This window comes from Drosophila erecta, unplaced genomic scaffold, assembly GCF_003286155.1.
Source record: "Drosophila erecta strain 14021-0224.00,06,07 unplaced genomic scaffold, DereRS2 tig00000055-arrow-pilon, whole genome shotgun sequence".
Taxonomy (NCBI): Eukaryota; Metazoa; Arthropoda; class Insecta; order Diptera; family Drosophilidae; genus Drosophila; species Drosophila erecta.
In genome coordinates, this window is record NW_020825200.1 from 17,687,733 (window position 1) to 17,710,123 (window position 22,391).

The following is a 22,391-nucleotide window of genomic DNA, read 5'->3' on the forward strand; positions in this document are numbered from 1 at the left end:
TTTTGGGATGCAAATATATGTTATAAACTTGCGAAAACAGAGGGAGATGCTTAAATAATAGAAATATTAAAGAAAACTCGATGTTTACCTTTTATACATGGATTAGGTTTAAAATTTGCAACAGCTACGCAAAAAAAGAATTTATTTTAGAAATGTACGTTTTGAATTTTTGGTATATTTAATATTTACTCAATAAATACCATACCATCCATATATAAATTCCAAACCATCGGTATTTTTAAGTGGTCGATCAACGGTCACACTGCAGTATTTGTACACAATAAAAACCGGCTCGTTTTTTCGCTGAAAAAGGTAATAAACTTAAGTTGAATCAGGCAAAAGTAACAATTAGAGTAGTTGACTGACAAAGAAGAAGTTTAATCTCACCTCGAGTCTTGGCTAAGACAGGAATGACCAGAAATCGCGATATCCGCACCGCACCCATGACGTGTCACTCGCCCACTTCGTTCTAATCAATTACTTTGTTTTTAACCATAGGACGTTTCTCTCTCCAAAATGATCACCGACGTGCAATTGGCCATTTTCTCCAACGTGCTGGGCGTGTTTCTGTTTCTGCTGGTGGTTGCCTACCATTATATCAATGCCAACACCGGAAAGTTAGTAATCAATGCAGTAAAGAAGAGGAAATCCAGCCAGAAATCAACAATAAAACCGATTCTCGTTTATTTACAGGCCCAGCGCAAAGGCAAAATGATCTAGGATGTTTCCGCTAACAGACTAATGTAGTTGTACCAGGATAATGATAATGCTGCTTCATTCGCAAAATAAATAGTTGTACAAATCTAATCCAGGATATCGTTAATGGCCTCCTTCATGGCCTGGACATCGTCCAGCGTTTCGCCAGATCTCTGATCCTTGCGAGTGTAGAAAGTCCTGTGCGTTTGATGTCCAAAGCTGAAGGCCTTGACGTAGGGCAAACTTCTAGTTTCCACGGGCACCTCGTCCACCTCCATGGAGTTGGGTTTGCTTCTGGGTTGATGCTTCTGCTTGCCTCTATTCTTGCCCTGATCAAAGCGATAGTTGGCCGGAAGCTTGTGCGTTATGATGCAGTGATCTTTGCGCTGTCGGGGAGTATGGAACTTGATGGTGCATTCCTCCAGAAAGCAGGAGAACATTGGCTTGTCACCTCGCTCCACGCTGGCGGCAAAATAACAATCGTGCTGTTCGGTGATGTGCAGGTCCAGTAAATGGGCAGTGGGCAGCACTTTTCGGCATTCTGCGCAGCTGTAGGACTGATCTTTATCCCTGATTCTAACTCCCTCATCCTGGTCGCCCACGATGTCATCGACTTCCACGAGAACTCCAAGCTTCTTGAAGGGAGGCAGACTTGGTGCGGGCGGATCCGTGGGCCTTATGAATCCCGCTGGCACTTCGCTCAGTATCTTTAGGATTTTCTCTCTGGAGAGATATCCTACTCCCGCAGCTTCCGAATCCATTTTGTTTGTGTCCCCAAAATGTTTTGTTTTGGTTTCGACAAGTGATTTAATATGTTTCCACTGCACTGCGTCTTGAAAGTTGTGTGTTTTCCTTTTTTATAAAATGTAAAAGAAAAGTATTTTTTACTTTGAAGTTCAGAATGCGGCTTACACTAAATGAAACCGTAAATTGCTTAACTTTCAATACAAACCTATGTGTGTCCGTGTAATGTTTTCGAATTATATTTACAGCACATTTTAAAAGCGTTTAAGTAAGAGCGTGGTATTTACTGACGAAATGTTGCCACATCGCCAGATTTAGACAAAGCTTTCGAAGCGGTGGCATCGCCGTGCAGCACATGTGAACCTAAACTGGTTCCACCTAAGAACCGGTTCTTTTTGGAATACGAAGCTGACACCGCGTGGTGTTTTTGCTGTCGATTCCGCATTTATTTTCCTTTCGTCGCGTGGAAAATAAACAGATCCTGCCAAGATGAGTCTGTACAACTTCAAGAAGATCATGGTGGTTCCGCCAGCCAAGGTAAGTGTCTACGGGAGCGCCCGTCCCGCGGAGCACCCCTTGGAGCCCCGACATAACCTCACTGCAGGTGTTTACCAAATGCGCAATATGTAAATAATGTCTGGTTTTTCTTTTTTTTTTTCCACAGGACTTCATCGACATTATGCTGTCGAAGACACAGCGCAAGACCCCGACTGTGGTTCACAAGGGCTACAAGATATCCAGAATCCGGGCGTTCTACACCCGCAAAGTGAAGTACACGCAGCAGAACTTCCACGATCGCTTGTCGCAGATCATTCAGGACTTCCCTAAGCTGGACGATGTGCATCCTTTCTACGCCGACTTGATGAACGTGCTGTACGACAAGGACCATTACAAGCTGGCGCTGGGTCAGCTCAATACAGCCAGGCATTTGGTGGACAAGTGAGTGCCCCAGCCACAGACCCTTAAATCAGTTCGATTAACTACTCTTTTATCCTTCAGTGTGGCCAAGGACTATGTGCGCCTGCTGAAGTACGGTGATTCGCTGTATCGCTGCAAGCAGTTGAAGAAAGCTGCCCTGGGTCGCATGGCCACCATTATGAAGCGACAGGCCTCCAACCTGACGTATCTGGAGCAAGTGCGCCAGCATCTCTCGCGTCTGCCCACAATCGATCCCTATTCGCGTACCATCATCATCTGCGGTTTCCCCAATGTGGGCAAGTCCTCGTTCATCAACAAGATCACCCGCGCCGATGTGGAGGTGCAGCCCTACGCATTCACCACCAAATCCCTGTACGTGGGGCACACAGACTACAAATACCTGCGCTGGCAGGTCATTGACACACCTGGGATCCTGGATCATCCCTTGGAAGAGCGCAATGTGATCGAAATGCAAGCCATCACTGCCTTGGCTCATCTGCGTGCCTGTGTTCTGTACTTCATGGACATTTCCGAGCAGTGCGGTCACTCCTTGGAGGAACAGGTCAAACTGTTCGAGAGTATCAAGCCTTTGTTTACAAACAAACCCCTCATCCTGGCCATCAACAAGATCGATATTCTAACACCCGATGATCTGCCAGAGGAGAGAAGGGCGATTATCACCAAGCTGCAGGAGGACAAAAACATTCCCGTAATGCTCATGTCCACCGTACAGGAAACTGGCGTCATGGAGGTGAAGACCGAAGCATGTGAGCGCTTGCTTTCGTACCGCGTGGACCAGAAGATGCGTACGAAGAAGGTGGACAACATCCTGAACCGCTTGCATGTGGCCATGCCAGCGCCGCGAGATGACAAACTTCGTTCACCCTGCATCCCAGAAAAGGCCTCGGCGCGCCTGCAAGAAAATGCCGAAAAGGCAGAGCGCAAGCGCAAGCTGGAGAAGGAGATCGAGGAGGAGATGGGAGACGACTACACACTGGACCTCAAGAAGAACTACAGCGAAATCCCCGAAGAGGAGCGCTACGACATTATCCCAGAGTTCTGGCAGGGCCACAACATTGCCGACTACATCGATGCCGACATCTTCGACAAGCTGGAGGAGCTGGAGCGCGCGGAAGGACTGCGGGAGGAGAGCGGCATTTACACAGTGCCCGATATGACCATGGACGAGACGCTCAAGGAGATCCGCGAGATGGCCAAGCAAATCCGTGGCAAGCGCTTCGAGCTGCGCGACGAAAAGCGACTATCGTCGCGAAAGAACAAGCCAGTCATCCCACGAAACAAGCAGCCCAAGGTGCGTGATCGTTCCGTACAGAAGCTGGTGTCGACGATGGAGGGCCTTGGTGTGGACATGTCCGGCAGCGAGAACGCCAACTTCACCAAGTCCGTGGTGGATCTGCGTCGTGGCCAGGTGGCAGTTGGCTCCAAGAAGGTGCCCATGCAGCCGCTGCTCGACAAGGAGTCTTCTGCGGTGGTCAGGAAGACTGGTCTGCCTCTGAAGCGGGCGCCGTCGCGCGACACACTGGGCATCAAGAACTTGGCCATTCGCAAGAAGGCTCAGATCATGGCCAAGCGGGATATTGCCAAGAAGGTCACAAGCAGGGGTCTCAAGGGCGAGGCGGATCGCTTCATCGGCACAAAGATGCCGAAGCATTTGTTCTCCGGCAAGCGTGGAAATGGCAAGACCGATCGCCGTTAAGCGCAGCAGCCTTGGCTGGTTAAGTAATTCTACCTGGTGGGTTCGCCTGCTCCTCTGTATAAACTAAGCGACTTATCTTTATCCCTCATAACATTTTAAAATACAAGATTGTATTTTTACAAGCTGATCAGTGTCTACTTTTTGGCTTACTCAGTATACTTCGGTGGAAGTATTTTCACTTTTTAACCAAACTTTTGTTTAACCATCAAAACCATAGAGCCTTGCCTTCTGGGAAAGCTCATATGAAAGGGTGACCACATCAAAAGGATTATTGTGTTCATCAAAAACAAAGTTTACCCCTATTGATATATTCTACTTTCTTGCTTCACCTTGGCAACGAAGAAGTTTGTTTGGATTTCACCAATTTTCTTGTCCAATGAGTACAAGTTTTTCGGCACAGCAACATGTCCAAAGCCACCACAATTAAGGAGGCCCTGAAGCGCTGGGAGGAGCGGGAGCAGCAAAACTCCCTGACTGCCAAGGTTATTGATCTGCAATTCCAGTGGCCACCCATCGAAAAAATGGACAGCACATTGGGCACGCTGGTGCAGTGCGAGTGAGCTGAAAAGTTCCTAGTTCTTCGAGGAGAAATACATCTTTTTGTTTCCCCCAGGAGAATCAGCATGTCTACAAATATGATTGAAAAGATATTCGGCCTATCGGGCATGAAATGCCTCAAGGTTTTGTCTTTATCCCGAAACTACATTAAGCAGATATCGGGACTGGTAAGAGAAAGTAGAAGCAATCCTTCAGGACTTCATTGGCTTCTTTTATGTAGGAGGCGGTGGCTGAAACCCTGGAAGAGCTGTGGCTCAGCTATAACCTAATCGAGAAAATTAAGGGATTGACTGGTCTCAAATGCCTAAAGGTGCTGTATATAAGCAACAATTTAATCAAGGACTGGTCGGAGTTTAATCGCCTGGCCGAGATCGAGTCCCTCGAAGACCTAGTGGTGGTGGGCAATCCCCTGTCCGAGGGATTAGACGAGCCCACTTGGAGGGCGGAGTGCATCAAGAGACTGCCCACAATCCGTAAACTGGACGGCGAACCAGTCGTGCTCAACGAGGAGCCTCAGCTCTAAAATCGGTGGCTATTCGGTTGTAATGGATGTTGAAGAGATTGGGTTACCCATACGAATAGATGAGAAAATACAGAAAACAGAAACAGGTTTATAATTGCATTTCTATTGAAATATTGCACAATAAATAGAAGCAATGCAAATGTGGTGACGATAATACATGTCTTCTAAGCTTATGCGAAATATTTGTAAAACAGGTCAGTTGGACGAGCAAGAATTGCGGCTTTGGGATGATTCAAATGCCTGAAACCAGATATAGCATAATGGATTAGCTGTTGGATAATACTAATCGTATCTAACCTCCTTGGTGATTTTCAGCAGTCCTTCGTAGGTGTCTCGACCGGACTGATTGACCAGGTTGTGAAACACCGTGGAATCCGAATTAGTCAGCAGTTGATAGGGCGCTCCAAACTCCACAACACTTCCAGCATCCATAACCATCACCTTGTCGGAATCAATGATTGTGTGCAACCGATGAGCAATCGTCAGAACAGTGCAATCCCTGAACTTGCTGCGAATGGTGGCTTGGATGAGGCCATCTGTCTGCGGATCCACATTGGCAGTGGCCTCGTCCATCACGAGAATGCGGTTCTCACGCAGTATGGCCCTGGCCAAGCAGAGCAACTGGCGCTGACCGACACTGAAATTGGTTCCGCCCTCGCTGATTCTGCTCGCCAAGCCCTCAGGAAGCTCCGTCACCGCATCCTTCAGGTTCACGTCCTCCAGGGAGCCCCACAGCTTCTCATCGCTGTACTCGTCGAACGGATCCAGGTTGTATCGCATGGTGCCGGAGAACAGCACGGGCTCTTGGGGTATGATCGAGATCTGTCTGCGCAGATCGTGCAGACCCATGTGGCTCGTGTCCCTCTTGTCAATGAGCACGGATCCGTCGGTATAGGAGAGTCGGAAGAGGGCGTTAATGAGCGAGGACTTACCCGCCCCAGTGCGACCCACGATGCCCACTTTTTCCCTGGCTTGAATGACGAAGCTGAGTGACTTGAGCACGTTCTCCGTCTTCGCATCTGGTGTGTAGCGAAGGCTTAGATCGTTAAAAACGATTTCTCCCTGCTCTGGCCAAGACTTGGGCGGCTTCTCGTCATCCGGCGCTTCCAATATCCCTTCCGGCTCAATGCTCTCGTACTCTACCACTCGCTCCACGGCTGTCATGGTGTTCTCCAGCTCGGCGGATTGGCGTAATCCCCACTGAACCATGCCAATCAGTCCCATGGCCTGTGGAGAATCAAAGGGACTGGCAGGTGATGGTGAATACCTTTGTATGATGGCTCACCTGTGTTATGACCAGACCCACATCAGCTCCGTTGCCCGGCGGAAAGGCAAAGAAACTGAGCGTGATGATTGATATGTAAATCACGCATATGCAGTTCATGCAATAACCAAAAGCCACCGAGGTACTTATGTACATGTAGAATGCCGAGCTGTGCGCATCCTGGTAATTATCGAACTCCTTCTCCAGAACGCGCTGAGCCTCCAAGGCTCGGATGGTTGTTAGGCCGTTGAGTGAGGCAGCCAAGTGCGAGTAAACTGGAGACCGATCTGTGTGAGTACTAAACTAGCATCAATACTGAATGTATTCCATATAACGACCTCATACTTATAGCTTCTATGCGCTTCAAGTCCCTCGAGGTCTTCAGATACAAGTTGCGCAGATGATATAATATTACGGCCATAATAAGAGTGGGAGCAATCAGCAGAGGATTGGCATTGGCTATAACGATGAGTATTCCAGTTAGCCAAAGCGCAATCTGCAACACATCCACCAGGACCACGGGAAGCGCTTCGTCTACTTGGCTCATGTCCTTGGTAAAGCGATTTAGGATGCTGCCGTGCTTGTTCAGGCTGAAGAAATGCATGGAAGCTCGGGAAACTCTATTGAATATGTTGTTGTGCAATCGAATAGACGCCTTCTTGGCGATATTGAACAACAGAATCGAGGACGACAAACTCATGATAACGGACAATATTATGAACAGCGTGTATTTGAATGAATCCATGCTCTTCGAGTCCATGTGCTCCACATCGCCTTGGGCCACTGCAGCGCGCTCCTTCTTGACCCTAAAAATAAATCGATAATATTTCCATTAAGCTCAGTCTTTTTGAAGCAAGTTCTGATCGAGTTTGGCCTGAACAAAGCCAACGAATATGTCGTTCACTAACCAGCAAGTGAGAAAGTAGTCACCTCCAGTGACGGCCACCTGGGTCAACACAGAGCAGGTCAGCATGACAAGAAAAGCAACCAATCCACCTCCGGCCTGAAAATACCTCCTGTACAGCGCCAGATCGATGCTACCTGATTCCTGGCGCTCCACGTGCTCCTTTGCCGAGCTGGACTTTCCGTTGGTCTGCACTGGGTTTACGTTGATGGGGGTGACTTCGTTTGTGGTGTTGGAGCAATTAAGCGCGGACAAGTCTTCCTTCTCCTCGTGGTAATCTGTCCTTGCCAGGCTGCCCAGACTAGTGATTAAGCCCGTTTTGAGTAGGGACTCATAGTCGCCCACAGCCTTGATCTGTCCATTCGCCAAGATCACAATCTGATCGACGTCCTGAAGGAACTGCTCTTGATGGGTGACCAGAACTACCGTGCTGCCCCTTAGGTGATCCTGCACGCACTGCTTGAACAGGTGACGGGCTACGCTGGCGTCTACTGCACTAAGTGGGTCATCCAGGAGGTAGATAGACGCCTTCCGGTATACACTCCTCGCCAGACTGATCCTGGCTCTCTGGCCACCCGACAGGGAAGCTCCGCGCTCTCCAACAATGGTATTGTCCCTAAGGGGAAGCAGGTCGAAGTCCCGCTCCAGAGCACACTTCCTTACAACCTCTGCGTACCGCTGGCCATCCAGCGGCTGGCCAAAGAGGATATTCTGGCGCACAGTGCCGGAGAAGAGCCACGACTCCTGGGAGGCGTACGACACGGAGCCATTTACTTCCAACTGGCCGGACTCCGCCTTCAGCTCGCCGAGAATGGCCTGCATGAGACTAGACTTACCAGACCCAGTCAGTCCGATTATGGCCACCACATTGCCAGGCTTAATCTGTAGGTTAATCCCACTGAGCGTGTAGTCTGGTGACTTTGCATCCCATTTGGCCTTTAGGTCCCTAATGGAGATAGCTGCCTCTAGAGGAACGGTCTCGGGTGGATCTGCTGCCGCATCCTTGGGGGCACGTTCACTTTTGTCCGGGTTATTCAGCTCTTCGGACAGCATAAACTGCTCCACGCGTTTGATAGAGGCCAGGATCTGGGCCGTCTGGATGATGGCCAAAGGTACGCAGATGCACACGGCGCCTAGCAGTACGTTGTAGTAGGCGGTAATCATGAAGGCGATTTCCGGCGTTAAGACCCTTTCCAAGATAACGTAGCCAACCAGACTGAGGAAGATGGCCACCCGGGAGAGGGCGATTCTGCAGGCGAAACCGAATCCCCGTATGTACTGTCCTTGGCGAATAGTGTGCATCTCCTTTTCGCGGGCATCAGTGACCATCTGTTCAAAGGGCTGCTCCCAGGCATACATCTTCAGCACCTGAATGGCGGAGATAATTTCATTCACCATCCGAATCCGGTTGTCCGTCCGTTCGGCAGCTTTCAGTTGGATCGCAGAGGTCTTAGTGCCCAGATACATCTGTAGCGGCATGATGAGCAACATGAACAACACCCCAAACACGGCAGCGATTCCAATCTGCAGATTTAAGTGGATGTTATCAGTTTCTGGGGAGCGGGACTTTGCTTACCTGCTGATACATCAGGTATGTGACGACCAGAACTTGAAGTGGGCCCACCCATAGATAGTGAACGAAGTAGGATGAACTGTCCAAGCGGGTGATGTCGTTGGAAATCAGGTTAACCACATGGCCCGATGTAGTGCCGCCTAGTGCCCCCTTGGTCAGGCGCAGGGCCTTCCGGAAGATCATGCTGCCCATGGCCACCCGCATCTTAAAGCCTGTAAAATGATCAGCAATGATGTAAAATGAATCCGTTTACATACGTGTAGATGGCAGACTCACACACATGATGTATGCCGAATTCGGTTGGAGCGGAGATCATCACGCTTAGGGCACTGACGAGGATCTGAGCGACTGCATAATAAAAGCCAACACCGACAGCTCCTGAGTCGCCCGAAAAGTACGAAATGAGCTTCACCAGGAAGATCGGCTGCAGAGTACGTAGTCCCAGCTCGACCCCAAAAATTGCCAGACCACGGACTCCGATTTGCCAGCCAAAAACCCGCAGCAGAGCTCTGAGCAGTTTTGGGGATCCGCCTTCATTTTTCAGTTCCTGGTCCCAAGAGGCACACAATTTGTTGCCGAGTGTATCTAGAACGATTGCCAAGGATTAGTCACATACATGTTTTATTATTAGTTCGGATTCGTGTACTTCTTACCCGACTTCTGCTCCTCCAAGGGTCTATAAAGGTCGTTTGAGTCCAAGGTTTTTTTGTAACCCTTTCGAAATATGGGTATAGTATACCTGTTTTGATGCATTATTGTTGAGTCACAAATCATTTGAATGTAAGACTTACTTACCAAAAGCATAAGGTCGATAGAAAATTCGATCGCTCTCGCGGATTTTCCGGAAGGACTTTCTCTACAGTAACAAAAATAGAGTACAATCTTAGGATCATTACTTATGATTAATATCATAGGGATAAATTCGAAGACATCATATAAATTTTGATTCTGTTGAAGCTGGCTGATTAAATGGCTCTCGAAGTAAATTAAATATGCTGTTATTAAATAAACCAAAACTTTGACTTTTACCCTTTTCATTCTGAGCAGAATCAACTTCTGAGCTTTTGTTTTTGCAGTGTTCGGTCTTGTGTCCAAGTTCGAAGCATTTTCGGCATATGAGCGGCAGAGAATTGTTAGCTAACAAAGATTCATCTCGGCTTTTTTTGGTCAAGTCGACCTCACCGTCACTACGGCTATCGAATACTTTCTTTTCTAGAAAAACAGATTCTTCTGGTGATGTATTCTCCTTTCCTGAATCTGAATTGAATGTTGGTTCCAAAACAGATTGCTTGTCCATGTTCGGTTGTTCAATGTGTTTCAATTTCTTTTCAGGCTTTTGAAGTATTATATGCACGTTTATTTTCGCGATTTTGGGCCCATAGCACGTCTTTACTCGTCGAGTTATGGGCAGATACGGAGCTTAGAATTCTCAATCTCACGAATAAGATAACCTCCGCATGCCGAAGTTTTTATGCCCTTTAAGGCAAGTCTAAGATGTCTGGTGTTTACGCCAAGATATGTGGTTCGACTCATGAGCAATGCTAACATGGCTAGATTAGATTAATGTGATGGTGCTGTAAAGACAATATGTTTCTACCGAAAACCGAGAACCGAGAATGTAAAATGATTTTATGGCACACAATCTTTTCACCTGGAGCTTTTCAAAAGCCAGAGAGAGGGAGAGAGAGAGAGAATGATAGGGTGATAGAGTGATAGAGGGCGCTATCTTTTACGCATACACGTGGGCAGTGTATGTGCGCCGCGAATTCTTAAGCATTGTTGTTGCAGTTAACAATTTATGCGTGCGGAGGGTGCTCGTTTTTTTGGCGCCTCCAAATTATGTTGGCTTGACCATGAGAATCTCTATAACCGTCAAGATCTGTTAAAGCGTTGCCTAAAATTGGTGATCAGACAGACGACTTGTGAAATTCCTGTGTGGGCAAGTTAACTTGCATAGTCCTTGCGTTTGTAAAATGTTGTTTTTAACTCATTTATTATTATTATTTTTTAATTAATGAGGTAAATGTGGTAAACCACAGCCATTTATGTGGAATACCACTTGGCGTGTACCCCTTTGTATGTACATAAGCATTCTGTGAAGGTTACCTGATAGTCGACTTACTTTTAATCACCTAGTTTTTAAGTTTATAGTTTTAAGGTAGCCATGCTTTTTTTTTCTTTGGTTCTGGTTATTCGGTTTTTGTTTGTACGTCGTCTCGTCCGCGTAATTTACCGCATCTTACTTTTGTTGCGCCTTTTTTCAGTAATTTCAAAATGTAGTCCCTCCAATTTAGCCCAGTGTACGTGGACAGATTTGTTAATATTTAACAGCGAAGTTTGCCGAGAACTGCGTCAAACGGCAGTTTCTGAGTTCTAGCCACTGCAGTGTAACTGACCTATTGGCCAACTTTTGGCCAGCGCCTGTTAGCGCTCTGTTAACCGGGCTCCCAAGGCTTTCGGCCCACTTGCTGCCGCATTGCTGTTAGTGGTTACATTCCTGCTGGTGTTAAAATTGATGTTAACTTCCCCGCCCACTCACTTTCGATTTCAGTCGCAGTTCGAGGCTCAAAGCGTTCGCAGCTGTTGCGGTGAGATTGCTCAAACGGGCTCGGATATTAATAACGTGCTAGTCGGACATCGAATTAAATACAACTTAGGCTCGTCTCAAGTTTGGGAGCCTCGAAGATGTAATATGCCATATTAAATGGCGCGTGCTCTCCAAATGAAACGCCAATACAAGTGCGTTTAGGTAGGATGTAAATGTTGATGTATTCCCAGGATACTTTGGGCCCGCCATTAGCCAACTTGCTTGTATAAATGTACATGCATATGTATATGTGTACGTGTGTATATTTACATGTTTTTACGCACACAGCACAGCCGACAACAACAGCTTTTTGGAGGCTGCGCGAATCGGCCATTTTTGGTCGGCTTCCATTCTTTGGGCCCCAATTTCTCGGCAACATGTGTTCCCTCTGTGTGCGTATTTAATATACAATTTTTCTATGGGCCGTAGGCTTTGAAGTAAACGCAAAGCACTAGGAGTGCAGAGCAGGCAGAAGAAGAGTGTCCGTAAAATCCGTCTATTATAATGCCCGGAACGCCTGGCATAAACATAAAGTAAGAGTTTTCCGCTTGGGCAGCGGACGCAGCACCATGAAATGTGCTCTCAACAAACAAAACATACCAAACACACCGCGAGAAAGGAGAAACACAAATCGCATGCCTTTGAAATAAATAAACACGAAGTTAAATTTATTTAGTTTAAGCAAATAGCATATCCTGTTCCACCTTATGGCGTTCTAAGTAAAAATATCTGTGTGGAGTTCTTGGTTATTACTAAATTCCCTAATTAATTTCCGAAATGTTGAATATTAAATGAGCTTCTGTTGATATAAATAATGTGCAATTTTTTTGATTTAAATAAATGTGGAAAATGTCTTCAAAAAGTTGCACATGCAGTTTTTCCCAATGTGTTACAAAAACTACAGACTACTTAGGAGCGTGGTCCGTAAACGGAGAGCGCCCAACCACCCACCCACACTTACACTTACACCCACCACCAGCACCACCTATTCCCACCCACACACATGCGTAGAGCAGCAACAAAGTTGCGATAGAAAACAGATGCTTCAAATATGCAACAGCGTATAAATAACAGACTAAGGCTAGCCAGATTGGCCGAGTGCGATGCAGGTGTCTCTGTTATTAGCACTGACCTATAGTGTTAGCTTAGCAGAGGCTGTTAGGCGGGCAGCGGCGCTGACGGCGGCAGCGACGCGGGCAGAGGGCAGAACTGATGCCAAGGGTAATTCAGTGTTGGGCGAGATTTCCATCAGTGGACACGCCGTCGTCGGTTAACGCAGGCTTTCCCGAGCCATACCACAAAAAAAAAAAAAAATAAAAAATAAGCAAAGGAAAAAGACATCGTGTTGGTGTGAGTGTGTGCTGGTGTTGGTTGCCTCATAAAAGATTCAACAGCCTGCCGAGTTAACAAATAAATAAAAAAACGTGTGTTAAAGAAAAAAATTAAATAAATAATTATACATAAATAGCGTAAGAAAGGCAGCACAAGTTAGTGCAAAAAGTGTAAAACAAAACAAGAGTATGGTGAGAGGCCAGAGCATCGATAAAACAGAAAGCGGAGCAGCCTACAATTGAATAAAAACAATCAAATTTTGGATGAAACGAAAATTAACAACATAAAATTCGACAAGGGCAGTAAAAAGGAGACTCCGTGTCTCTTTCTCGCCCGCTCTCCCCACTTGGAGTAGTCCCCGAATATAACGGTAATAAGCAAGCGTGTTTCGGGCAGCATCCTTGTGTGTGCGTATGGAGTTCTGTGGCTCCATCTGCGCCCGCTCTCCCTTCTCGCTCCGCTTTCCCCTCTTCTTCCCCTCTTCCCTCTGGCCGACTCATCTTTTGCGTTTGTTTGCTGCAAGACATTTATTTGCTCTTTAACGTTTCAGCAGCACCAGGCCTGTTTCGTTCCGGCATTCTTTCTGTCGTTCTCGTCCTCCGCTCGTTCCGTTCCCTCCATTCCAGTCTTCTCTGCGCCTCTTCCGCCCCCTCGTCCCCTCGCCCCATCCCCGCGCTGCGTCCTCTCGCTCTTTTCGGCTCTGGCATGCCGCAAAACAGTTAGTCCAACACTCGAGTCTCCGCGTCCGTGTGTCTGCGTGCCTGTGTTGGTGCTTGTATGTAGAGCGAATGCGAAAAAAAATACAGGGCAACTTCATATATCTGCAACTCCCAACTTTGAAATGTGAATAATTTTAAGTTCTTTTAAAATTGTAAAAATTTTACCTTACGCCCTCTGCCGAGTAATTAGCTTCAATTTAAGAAATTAATTTTTTTCTGTATTTATAATCAGCTAGGTATTATTTATATATATTATACTTTCTTTAAAGTTGTATATATAATATATACCTCGATTTATATTTTTTACTTTCCCTAACTAACTAAAAATGACTACAAATTGATAAGCTAGATAAGAACTACTTGCATTCTGCAATCTGATCGGCAGAGCTGCGTAGACGCAGAAATTCAACAATTCAAAAGTTCAACTCCAAAAGTTCAAATTAGGGTGGCCGCACTGTATTACAAATTCGCCCACACAGATACGGAGTGTACATGTACATTCAACAATTTGCTGGCTCCCTTTGCCTGGCGATTTTATTTTTTTCGTCCTTTACGCCCACCACTTGCCGTTTTTCCTGGGATGCTGGATTCTGGCAGGCTGGGAGCCAACGTCAACAAGTTGAAGCTGTTGCCGCTGTCCAGCTAGCCTCGTTAGTACGAGTGGCTGTGTGTGTGTGTGCGTGAGGGGCGCCCCCAAGTATGCCGCAGATAAGGATAAATCATAAGCTGGCCAGGCCTGCTAAGTTCATTTTGGTGTCGCAAAGTGACGAGAATCGATGCCAATGTCATTTGTTAATTAAAAAATTCCTTGGCTGGCGCAGCAATCCTTCCACACGATTAGCCATTTATCTGGGCCCGAGAGGAACGGATCTTAATTAAAATGAATGCACAATTAATTGTCAGACAGCAGGCCCGAGCTATAAACAAAGCCATGTGTGCGTACATTTATGTACGAGCCATATGTAAACAGAGTTTTGTAAGCAGCACAAACAGCTGAAATTCCAAGTCTTTGAAGTGAAATTTGATTAAGGTGTTTATACAATACAGCGAAATACCAAATCAGCGCAGAGTAGGAAAGGAAAATGGGACCACGAAATACTTATATTTACCCATCGATTCCCACTCGACCGAAATGCCTGGATTTGGCCTCGATTTTGTCCCCTGACTGCCCAAAGATGAAGTATGTACGTAGGAAGAAGTTGAGCTTAAGAGGAATTAGGGGGATGCAAATGAATATAGGAATCTGGGTAATGGTAAATTTACTTTTCCCTTTGTGGTGTTCATTTTACGCATTTTTTAATTACGTACTGGGCCAATCAAAGCACTTTATCAAAGCTGACCAACCCTTCCAAACTCCGTCGCCCTATATCTATCTAGCTATCTGAAGCTGACACATCATTAAAACTTTTGGTAACAGATGCCAAAGCGTAGATTACCCAAAGTGAACACTGAGTGTAGAGAACAATTTAACACATCTTTGGGGCATTGCCTTTTTCCAGCTGCACTGGATTTTTGGCATCGGCTTTGGAACATCAATCTCTACGATTTAGCTGGAAAGTGATTGGAAGCCAACATGTCGTATGGACCATATCACAAAAAAGTTGAAACTCTTGGCGATGATGCCTAAGCTCTTGGCTCGTTCATTATAAGCTGTTTTCTGTTCTTTTTGTTGGCCATTTTTGTTGTGGCTCCTGCAGAACTTTCCCTCCGAATTTTTTCCTTTCCACTCAATGTGTGTGTGTGTGCGTGATGTGTGTGTGATATGTATGCATGTGACATGTCTGACGTCTCATTTTCTGCCGCATAAACCCGATGCTGGGATGCTGGATTTTGCCTTAATTTGGCATTAGGGCGTTTCAATGGAAACTCATTTGAAACATTCTCTCGCAAATCTGTGCATAGGCTTCCTGTGCACCCATCAAAAAACCTTAATATTTATATGCGCATATTCGTGGCATTGTGTGTGTGTTTTGCGCCTGACCGAGCACTGCCTCAATATTATTTTTTTCGGCCCGGTTCTGGATGAGAATACGGCAGATGTTTGCCCAGGCTGCGGACCAATGTATATACGGATGTATATGAGGTATGTACTTGCCACAACGCTGTTGTGTTGGCGGGATAAATAATACATATAAGTGAGTATAGTATATGGCTTGCGCGTATCGGCCAAACTTCGCTCCTCTTCGCAGAAATATTGGCTTTCGGAGTCCTAAATCATCGATATTCTCGTATTCTCGTTTTGTCGCGGTCCCATTTATCAAGTATTTTCAAACCTTTGGGCCATATTGAGCATGCTAACCTCGCACATATCCCAGCTGACCGATTTTTGAACATTAAATCGGCATTGACATTTTGATCCGTATTTTACATACGCACTTGTCGTGCCTAATTGATGAGCTCGGCGGATACCTTATGCAGAATATACTGGCCATAAATCATTAGCAAATCATAGCATATTCAATGCAAATTGCATGACCTCTTTTGATCTTGCCCCCCGGTTACATGTAAAATTACGAAAAAAAAAAGTGAAAACTAGGCTAGAATGAACAGCAAATTGTGCAGTATTGAATTAGCCAGCCATTCTGCGGCTTGAATGCGGTTTGCGGGTTGGCCTTGCTAACCAGCTGGCTGCCTCTTGTCTTCGGCAACTATTTTCCGTAATTCCATTTGCTCCGAGCACGTTGGCAGACAAAATGCAATTAGCATTAACAAGGATGGCAGCTTCAGCTACGAAACCCTTGAAGCCAACCCTTGCAGCCGGACAAAAAAGGCAAAAAACCATTTGGGCCACAATTTAAGCAAACATTTAATCAAACAGAACGCTCAAACCAACACGATTTAAGTTTCTCTTTAAAGTGCGCTCGATATTTGAACTACTCGGATGGGGAAATTCCAATTAAGCTAAACCAACATCAGCATTTACATTTGATAAAGTCAAATACAAGCGGATTAAAACGAGGGAAATTCAGGCTATATAAAATATCTTTGGCAGCACCCATTGGATAAAGTTATTGGCTTAAATAACAGAGCAAGATTGATAACTGAGATTATTGTAATTAGGCAGGTGTAATTTAGTACACTATTGTTTTTGACTTACTTTGTTTAATAATTTACTGAAAGTTTCAGGTTAAATGGGTTCTCTTTTTGAAGTAAAGTTTTGGTTGGATTTAACTTCTGTAAATAGTCAACATTTTTCAATGAAGGCTTGAAGCAAATTAATTACAAAAATAAAGGAAAAAGTTTTTGCTATCTTGAGATCTTGCTATAACAAGATTCGTGAAAACTAAATTTTAATAAATTGTTAAAGTTTGGCATAGCCTAATAAATAATTTCTCCCCTGGCTTAGTTGGGATATACCAAGGATAAAGCCTGGCACCAGTTGATGTTTCTCTGCTGAAATTAAAATGAACTATTCTGGCTTGACCCACTTTCAGCTGGTTTGTCTTAAGTCCGGCAGCTGAAACCTCAGCAAAAGCGAGTAAGTCAACTGCCAGAATTTCGGCATTAGGGATTCACAAAGATGGGCAAAAGAATTCCCGCTGAAAATGGCGAAAAGTTTCCTAAAGGTGTTTAACAGGTCGCAAGTTTTAGACAGCTGGGGAATGCAACTGTTGCACCAGAGGGCCTGCAAAGTAATTGTCATGCACCTGCAAGTGCCTGCAGCATATGCATATTTGTATGTGCAACTGGCTCTCCAAGTGCCCCACAAATGTTGCTCATACGTCGCGTGGTACGGCCAACAATTTTCCGTGCCAGCTTGGCGGAGAGACAACAAACCACAAATTGACATAGCTGCGTTGAAGTGCGTGTATGAGACTGGGGAAATACACTGAAAAAATACAATATGGCTCAATTTTGAAATTGAATAGTATACAAAATAAAAATATCTAAATTAACAATCTTATATGCCCTTGCAATGCATGGGATGAAAATTCAATACAAAATGTATATATGCATTCAATAAGTTAAACTATGGAATTAAAGATAAAGATTTGAAAACGTTTTGTCATTGTAGAATATTTTTGCTAAGGTTATTATGGCACCACAATGCCATTTACATATTCCTGGGCCTGGATTTCAGTGGAAGAGCGAAAAAATTCGCACATATTTTAGCCTTTTTGCATTGAAACATTCCGAATCAAAAAAATTACAGTTCGTGTTTGGCTGAGTGCGAAAAGTGCGGGGCAACATGACATTGACTAACGTGCAACGTGGCAGCAAAAACTGACACACACACACTTTTGCGCCCAAGCAGCAGACACATGCAAGCCAACAATTTGCGGCGGTGAAATTTAACACGAACAATTTAATTTCAATAAAAACGCACACAGCGACGCAACAGCAATAACAAAGCGAGTGCAAAGACAAAAGGATTGCTCATACGACACGTGTTCTGTCTGACTGTGAGTGGGTGCGATTGTGTGTGTGAGCAGTACTTGTGTGGCTGTGTTGGTGTGTTGTTGTGTTGGTGTGTTGGTGTGTTGTTGTGTTGTTGTGGGCGAGCAACGTGCATAAATGCAATTTAATTTAATTGCTCGATCTTTTCCACCTGGGGATTCTGATGTTGATTTGCCACCACGCGCTAATCTGTGGCACGTAATTCAGGATTAAAGTGTCAAATAAACTATTCCATTTCCCTCCACTTTTGTTAGACTAACACATTTTTTCCCATCAATGCAATTGACTGAAAAGTGGGACGATAAGGGGCGTGGCACTGGGAGGGCGTGCTATTCCTTTGGTGGAAACGCGTGCTGCAAGGTTACGGCTGCATCTGTTAGTGTGTGTGTTGTGTGTGTGTGTGTTTGCCTTTTGTGCACGTGTCTGCGTGTGAGCTTGTGCTTATGTGAGTGCTATGCATACGGCTGAGTTGCTTAAATGTCAGTTTATTTCTCAAGGATAAGCTGTTTCGCCCCATGGCTCGGTTTGTTGGGTAACTGATGCCGACATCTCCTGTGCCTCCAGTGCCTCCTGCTCACATTTTTGCCTGCAACAAGACGCAGCGCACATAAACATAAATAAAAACATACATACTTATAAGCAAACATGGCCCACAGATACAACTGCAAGCTGCTTAGTTAAGCTTAGGTCGTGCTCACAATCGTTATCCTTACGCCAAGCATTCGTTTTTTTGTAGCTCATGGGGTGTTGGCCTTAATAAATGCCACTTTCAGCTAGCAGCAAGTGCGAGGCTAAATCGAAATGCTAAAATTGGATTCCAAGCGTAGGGTGAGTGGCCAGGTTCCACCTCTACTCCGATCGATATGAGATTTCTACCTCGATTGTCACCGACTTCCTTCAGTCAGACTTTATTCAAAACCACAGGAGAAACAAGAAATGTATACAAAACTACCTGATTTTCGTTTGATACAGAAATAAATTTGAAAGAAATAAAACTTAATTGATATAAAGTAACAGAACTAAATTTAGCTTGAGCTGTAACAATAACATCTTTTATCTTTTTGATAAAATTCTTAATTTTTAGTATTAAAAATAAATGGTGTTATTTGTAGTGAATTACATTACTCAATGCTTTAAAAAGTAGTATATTTTTGTGGTTAGTTTTACTTTATGAAAGTCTCTATTTTGAATGTTGAAATGTGCAAAGCGTTCAAAGCATTTCCCCGAAATTTCTTCTCCCTGAAGCTTGCATTCAGTTATGGCCAAAAATAACTTTTATTTAAACTCTTGTATTCTAATGACATTTGATTGCTTTTCAGCAGAGCTATAAATAAATCAGGAATAACAGTTTTTAATAGCCCATTTCTGCCAATTGAAAGTCAAATTGGCCATTTTATTTTCACCTCTTCTGAATCCGACAATTTGCGAAAGTTGCACTTCATAATTGGAATGCAGTTTATTATCCCTCCAAGGGTGATTCCCTGGAATTCACTCAATTACTGCTTGTTTTTGAGGTCTCACAATTATTTGCAGCGCGTTGAATCTGGGCGAAAAATAATGTTGTTTACTCACTGGAATCACTGAGTATTTTTGTGCACTGCCAGCAGGATATCGGTGGCTGTGGCTGTGGCTGTGGGGGAAGTCACAGGGTTTCATTAGCCATCATCCATCCATCCATTCAACCATTTGCCCATTTATCCCGGCCGGGGTCGTAATGAGCATCCGTTAGCAGGAAGACGAGATAAACTTGTTGCAGCGATAAAAAGCTATAAATTTCGCCAGCTTCGCGGTGAGTGTGTGTGTGTGTGTGTGTGTGTGTGTGTGTGTGTGTGTGTGTTGTGTGTGGGAGCGTTCTAATTAATAGCTTAGCGGAGGAAAAGCACCCAAGCACCCACACACACCATCGCCTGTCCCCCCTTTCCAAGGACCGCTAAATGCCAGCAATTAAATAGTACTAAAAATGCGTGAGAAAGTTTCCATGGCAGATGTTGCCAGCGTCTAATTCTTCTGTTTTCCGTTCGCGGGGCCAAGTCGAAAATGTTGCTTCATAGCCGGGACCATTAAATTTACAAGTGTTTGGGCATTAGCCGCAAGTAAAACATGGGAAAATGCCGTGGCAGAAAGAAAAATCCAACAGCAGCGGAGAGGGGTGAAAACTTTTCTGGGACACAAGAGCGGAAAAGGGGCAACTTTCTGTGGACTCCACTTGAAGTACGGGCCAAGGTCCGACCAGTCCGGCCACAACAACCAATCCTGGCCAGGCCAATTGTGTAATGCATATTTGATTTGTATTTACGCTCTTTGCGTTCGCAAATCGATTGTCATTTGAGTGCTGCCCCACCGCTTTCCCCGTTTCACCCCCCTCTCGCTGCTTCCTGTTTGGTTTGGGAGCGTGAACAAATGTGGCGCCATTACCAACACCAATGGCACAATAACAGCCAAAGCAGCGCCAGCAACAAGGGCCAATTTTAAAACAACAATATAAATACTGCAGTGCAACTTTTTCCCCGAGCCGAAAGTATCTTGCCCTCGTAGAGTCAATAAAAATGATTGCCCCATATTTCAGGGCTTATAGAAAATGGCACGGTTAGCCGGAATGCTGGGAGCATGGGACTAGGATTATTTTCAAGTTCAAAAGATATTTACCGATCATTTGCAGAGCAAAGGATTAGTGGGCCACATGGGCTTTCGTAGTGCTAGGAATTTGTTTCACTTTGCTGGAACTTTGGGCTTACATACATTAATTTGTGACCATTTTAGGTTTTAGTTGCTATCGGGTAGAAACATTCAAATCAGAGTAAAGATAATCAGATAACTGTTCTGATTCTGAGCAAGAATATGTAATTAATGGTGTTCTCAAATATTTGTGAATAAGTCAAGAAAGCAATATGTAGAACAGAAAAGTACAGTATATATGCTTTTATTTTTTGTACAAATTGGAGTTGAAATACGCGATCCGTTTTTCACTATTTTCTTGAAAACAGCACTACCTAGTCAATGAACCCAAATGCATGTTAAGAGCATTCGCAATCGAAGGTACTCATGACTTTCTGTGGAAATTAATGGAAAGCGAGTTCCATTATTTTCCGTTTTTCCTCTGCCGACCTTTCTGTTTCAACGGACAAGGGCAGTGGGCAGCGGGCTTCCAATTATGTGGGCTTCCATGCGTATACGCAATATTTGACCATTTCCCTTTAATCTGCTTGTATTTGCTGCGAACATCTTGTACGACAGCGGGTAAATTAAACAGAAAAAATGTTCCGGAAAAGAAGGAGGTATACATTTAATTGCTTTCGCCCGTTCGTTGTTGTCGGCTAGACAATGGAATTTGTGTGGAGTCCGGAGCCGTGGGCCATTCATAAAAATGCCAAACGCACAATGCCGCAACCAATCGAACTGAAACCGGACGGAGTCGAGCAAAGCGGAACGGAGCGGAGCACAAAGGAAAAGCGGTCGAAGGAGCGGAGGACGGGTTGGCAAGCAAACACCGAATGAAAACAGCCAGCGACGTGTAAATATTTAGTTCGAATCGTGTGTTTATATCAACCCCGACGCCCAAAAACAAGAATCTCCATTTGATGGTTTGATTTGTGTGATATGGACGGCTGAATCAGTCGATCTGGCTGATGTAATTTTGAAAGCTCTATAAATACGAGCGCTGCGACCTGTCTTAGGGAAATAAACAAGAGGCGACGCATTCCGTTGCCAGAATTCCCCCATGGCAGAACCATTACTCATACGCCACGTGAGCCTCCGGAGTTGCGGCCAGGGTTCAAGGTCGGGTCAGAAAACCCGAGATCCCTGCAGCAGTTTGGGAATAGCTGAACTTGAGCAGCAGATGAAAAAGGAGAAAGGAGCAGGGAGGGAGCAGAGGAGGCCGTGTCCACAGTTGTCAGAGTTTCCCTGCAGCAGTAACCACGGCCAGGGTGTCGCAAAGGCGTGCATACGATCCTGTCTGTCATAAAACTGTCAGCCTGCATTTCAGACTCTCCACGAGAGGCAATGCTTCACCATGGGATCGGGCAGGGTATAATTGCAGGGCATCCATCCAATTACACATTTATCTGCATGTAAATTACTTCATTTGGTGCTGGGAAATCGAGTGAAACACAGCTCAGCTGGCTAAGGTCTCTATTGCGTTTAGCATAGGTGTGCATTTGCATTAATGGCAGCCTCAAAATACAGAAGCAGCATAAATTCATTGAGGCCCCAGCATGCTTAAGTCTTGCTAAGTAAATATTTTTTGAACAAATGTTTTGTACATTGGAAACTGTTTAAATATGTTTCACAACTTTACATATATATTTAGATTTTATTAGCTTTATTTGTTTTTAAAACTGCAACAAAGCACAGCTGAACTTTGATTTGAAATATCTCTTTGGTGTTTCCAGAAAGTTCTGGGTTCCTTGCATTTACATATTTCGCCCATGGTACTCTCGCTTTTCACAGGCGTTCTGA

At 44.9% G+C, this 22,391-nt stretch overlaps 6 protein-coding genes across 7 annotated transcripts in view; 4 read left to right on the forward strand and 2 right to left on the reverse strand.

Annotated features, from left to right (window-relative positions):
* Nucleotides 1-232: 232 nt before the first annotated feature.
* Nucleotides 233-807, forward strand: LOC6540719 (dolichyl-diphosphooligosaccharide--protein glycosyltransferase subunit 4). The gene is made up of 3 exons (XM_001970281.3): nt 233-312; nt 499-617; nt 694-807. Exons 2-3 carry the CDS (start codon nt 517-519, stop codon nt 713-715), a joined length of 123 nt encoding a protein of 40 aa, XP_001970317.1. The 5' UTR covers nt 233-312; nt 499-516; the 3' UTR covers nt 716-807.
* LOC6540595 (protein lethal(2)k10201) lies at nt 663-1,731 on the reverse strand. Its single transcript, XM_001970282.3, has 2 exons — nt 1,649-1,731; nt 663-1,548 (listed from the first exon to the last, which is right to left on the reverse strand). Exon 2 carries the CDS (start codon nt 1,455-1,457, stop codon nt 804-806), a length of 654 nt encoding a protein of 217 aa, XP_001970318.1. The 5' UTR covers nt 1,458-1,548; nt 1,649-1,731; the 3' UTR covers nt 663-803.
* Nucleotides 1,732-1,796: 65 nt separating this feature from the next.
* On the forward strand, nt 1,797-4,202 carry LOC6540618 (nucleolar GTP-binding protein 1). Its single transcript, XM_001970283.3, has 3 exons — nt 1,797-1,977; nt 2,105-2,379; nt 2,440-4,202. The coding sequence occupies exons 1-3, from the start codon at nt 1,930-1,932 to the stop codon at nt 4,073-4,075; spliced, it is 1,959 nt and encodes a 652-aa protein (XP_001970319.1). The 5' UTR covers nt 1,797-1,929; the 3' UTR covers nt 4,076-4,202.
* A 32-nt stretch (nt 4,203-4,234) lies between these two features.
* On the forward strand, nt 4,235-5,310 carry LOC6540633 (dynein light chain 1, axonemal). The gene is made up of 3 exons (XM_026978733.1): nt 4,235-4,631; nt 4,689-4,800; nt 4,854-5,310. Exons 1-3 carry the CDS (start codon nt 4,480-4,482, stop codon nt 5,154-5,156), a joined length of 567 nt encoding a protein of 188 aa, XP_026834534.1. The 5' UTR covers nt 4,235-4,479; the 3' UTR covers nt 5,157-5,310.
* A 35-nt stretch (nt 5,311-5,345) lies between these two features.
* LOC6540649 (probable multidrug resistance-associated protein lethal(2)03659) lies at nt 5,346-10,509 on the reverse strand. Its single transcript, XM_026978732.1, is given in 9 exon segments — nt 5,346-5,396; nt 5,454-6,383; nt 6,442-6,707; nt 6,766-8,848; nt 8,901-9,109; nt 9,174-9,482; nt 9,551-9,636; nt 9,693-9,753; nt 9,927-10,509. Coding segments are annotated over 9 exon segments (4,257 nt in total). The 5' UTR covers nt 10,195-10,509; the 3' UTR covers nt 5,346-5,351.
* Nucleotides 10,510-11,446: 937 nt separating this feature from the next.
* LOC6540739 overlaps nt 11,447-22,391 on the forward strand; it is a 69,419-nt gene continuing 58,474 nt past the window's right edge. Inside the window, exon 1 of one of the 2 annotated variants that reach the window (XM_001970286.3) lies at nt 11,447-13,186. The gene's annotated coding sequence lies outside the window, so the exon portion shown is untranslated. The remainder of the gene's footprint in view (nt 13,187-22,391) is intronic. The other variant, XM_026978955.1, reaches the window with a different exon arrangement.

Bases quoted from the DNA above. Each gene is read 5' to 3' on its own strand.
- LOC6540595 (XM_001970282.3), bottom strand. From the start codon at position 1,457: ATGGATTCGGAAGCTGCGGGAGTAGGATATCTCTCCAGAGAGAAAATC.
- LOC6540719 (XM_001970281.3), top strand. From the start codon at position 517: ATGATCACCGACGTGCAATTGGCCATTTTCTCCAACGTGCTGGGCGTG. The intron at 618-693 runs GTTAGTAATCAA...GTTTATTTACAG, and splicing joins ATCAATGCCAACACCGGAAA to GCCCAGCGCAAAGGCAAAAT.
- LOC6540618 (XM_001970283.3), top strand. From the start codon at position 1,930: ATGAGTCTGTACAACTTCAAGAAGATCATGGTGGTTCCGCCAGCCAAG. The intron at 1,978-2,104 runs GTAAGTGTCTAC...TTTTTTCCACAG, and splicing joins TGGTGGTTCCGCCAGCCAAG to GACTTCATCGACATTATGCT. The intron at 2,380-2,439 runs GTGAGTGCCCCA...TTTATCCTTCAG, and splicing joins GCCAGGCATTTGGTGGACAA to TGTGGCCAAGGACTATGTGC.
- LOC6540633 (XM_026978733.1), top strand. From the start codon at position 4,480: ATGTCCAAAGCCACCACAATTAAGGAGGCCCTGAAGCGCTGGGAGGAG. The intron at 4,632-4,688 runs GTGAGCTGAAAA...TGTTTCCCCCAG, and splicing joins GGCACGCTGGTGCAGTGCGA to GAGAATCAGCATGTCTACAA. The intron at 4,801-4,853 runs GTAAGAGAAAGT...TCTTTTATGTAG, and splicing joins TTAAGCAGATATCGGGACTG to GAGGCGGTGGCTGAAACCCT.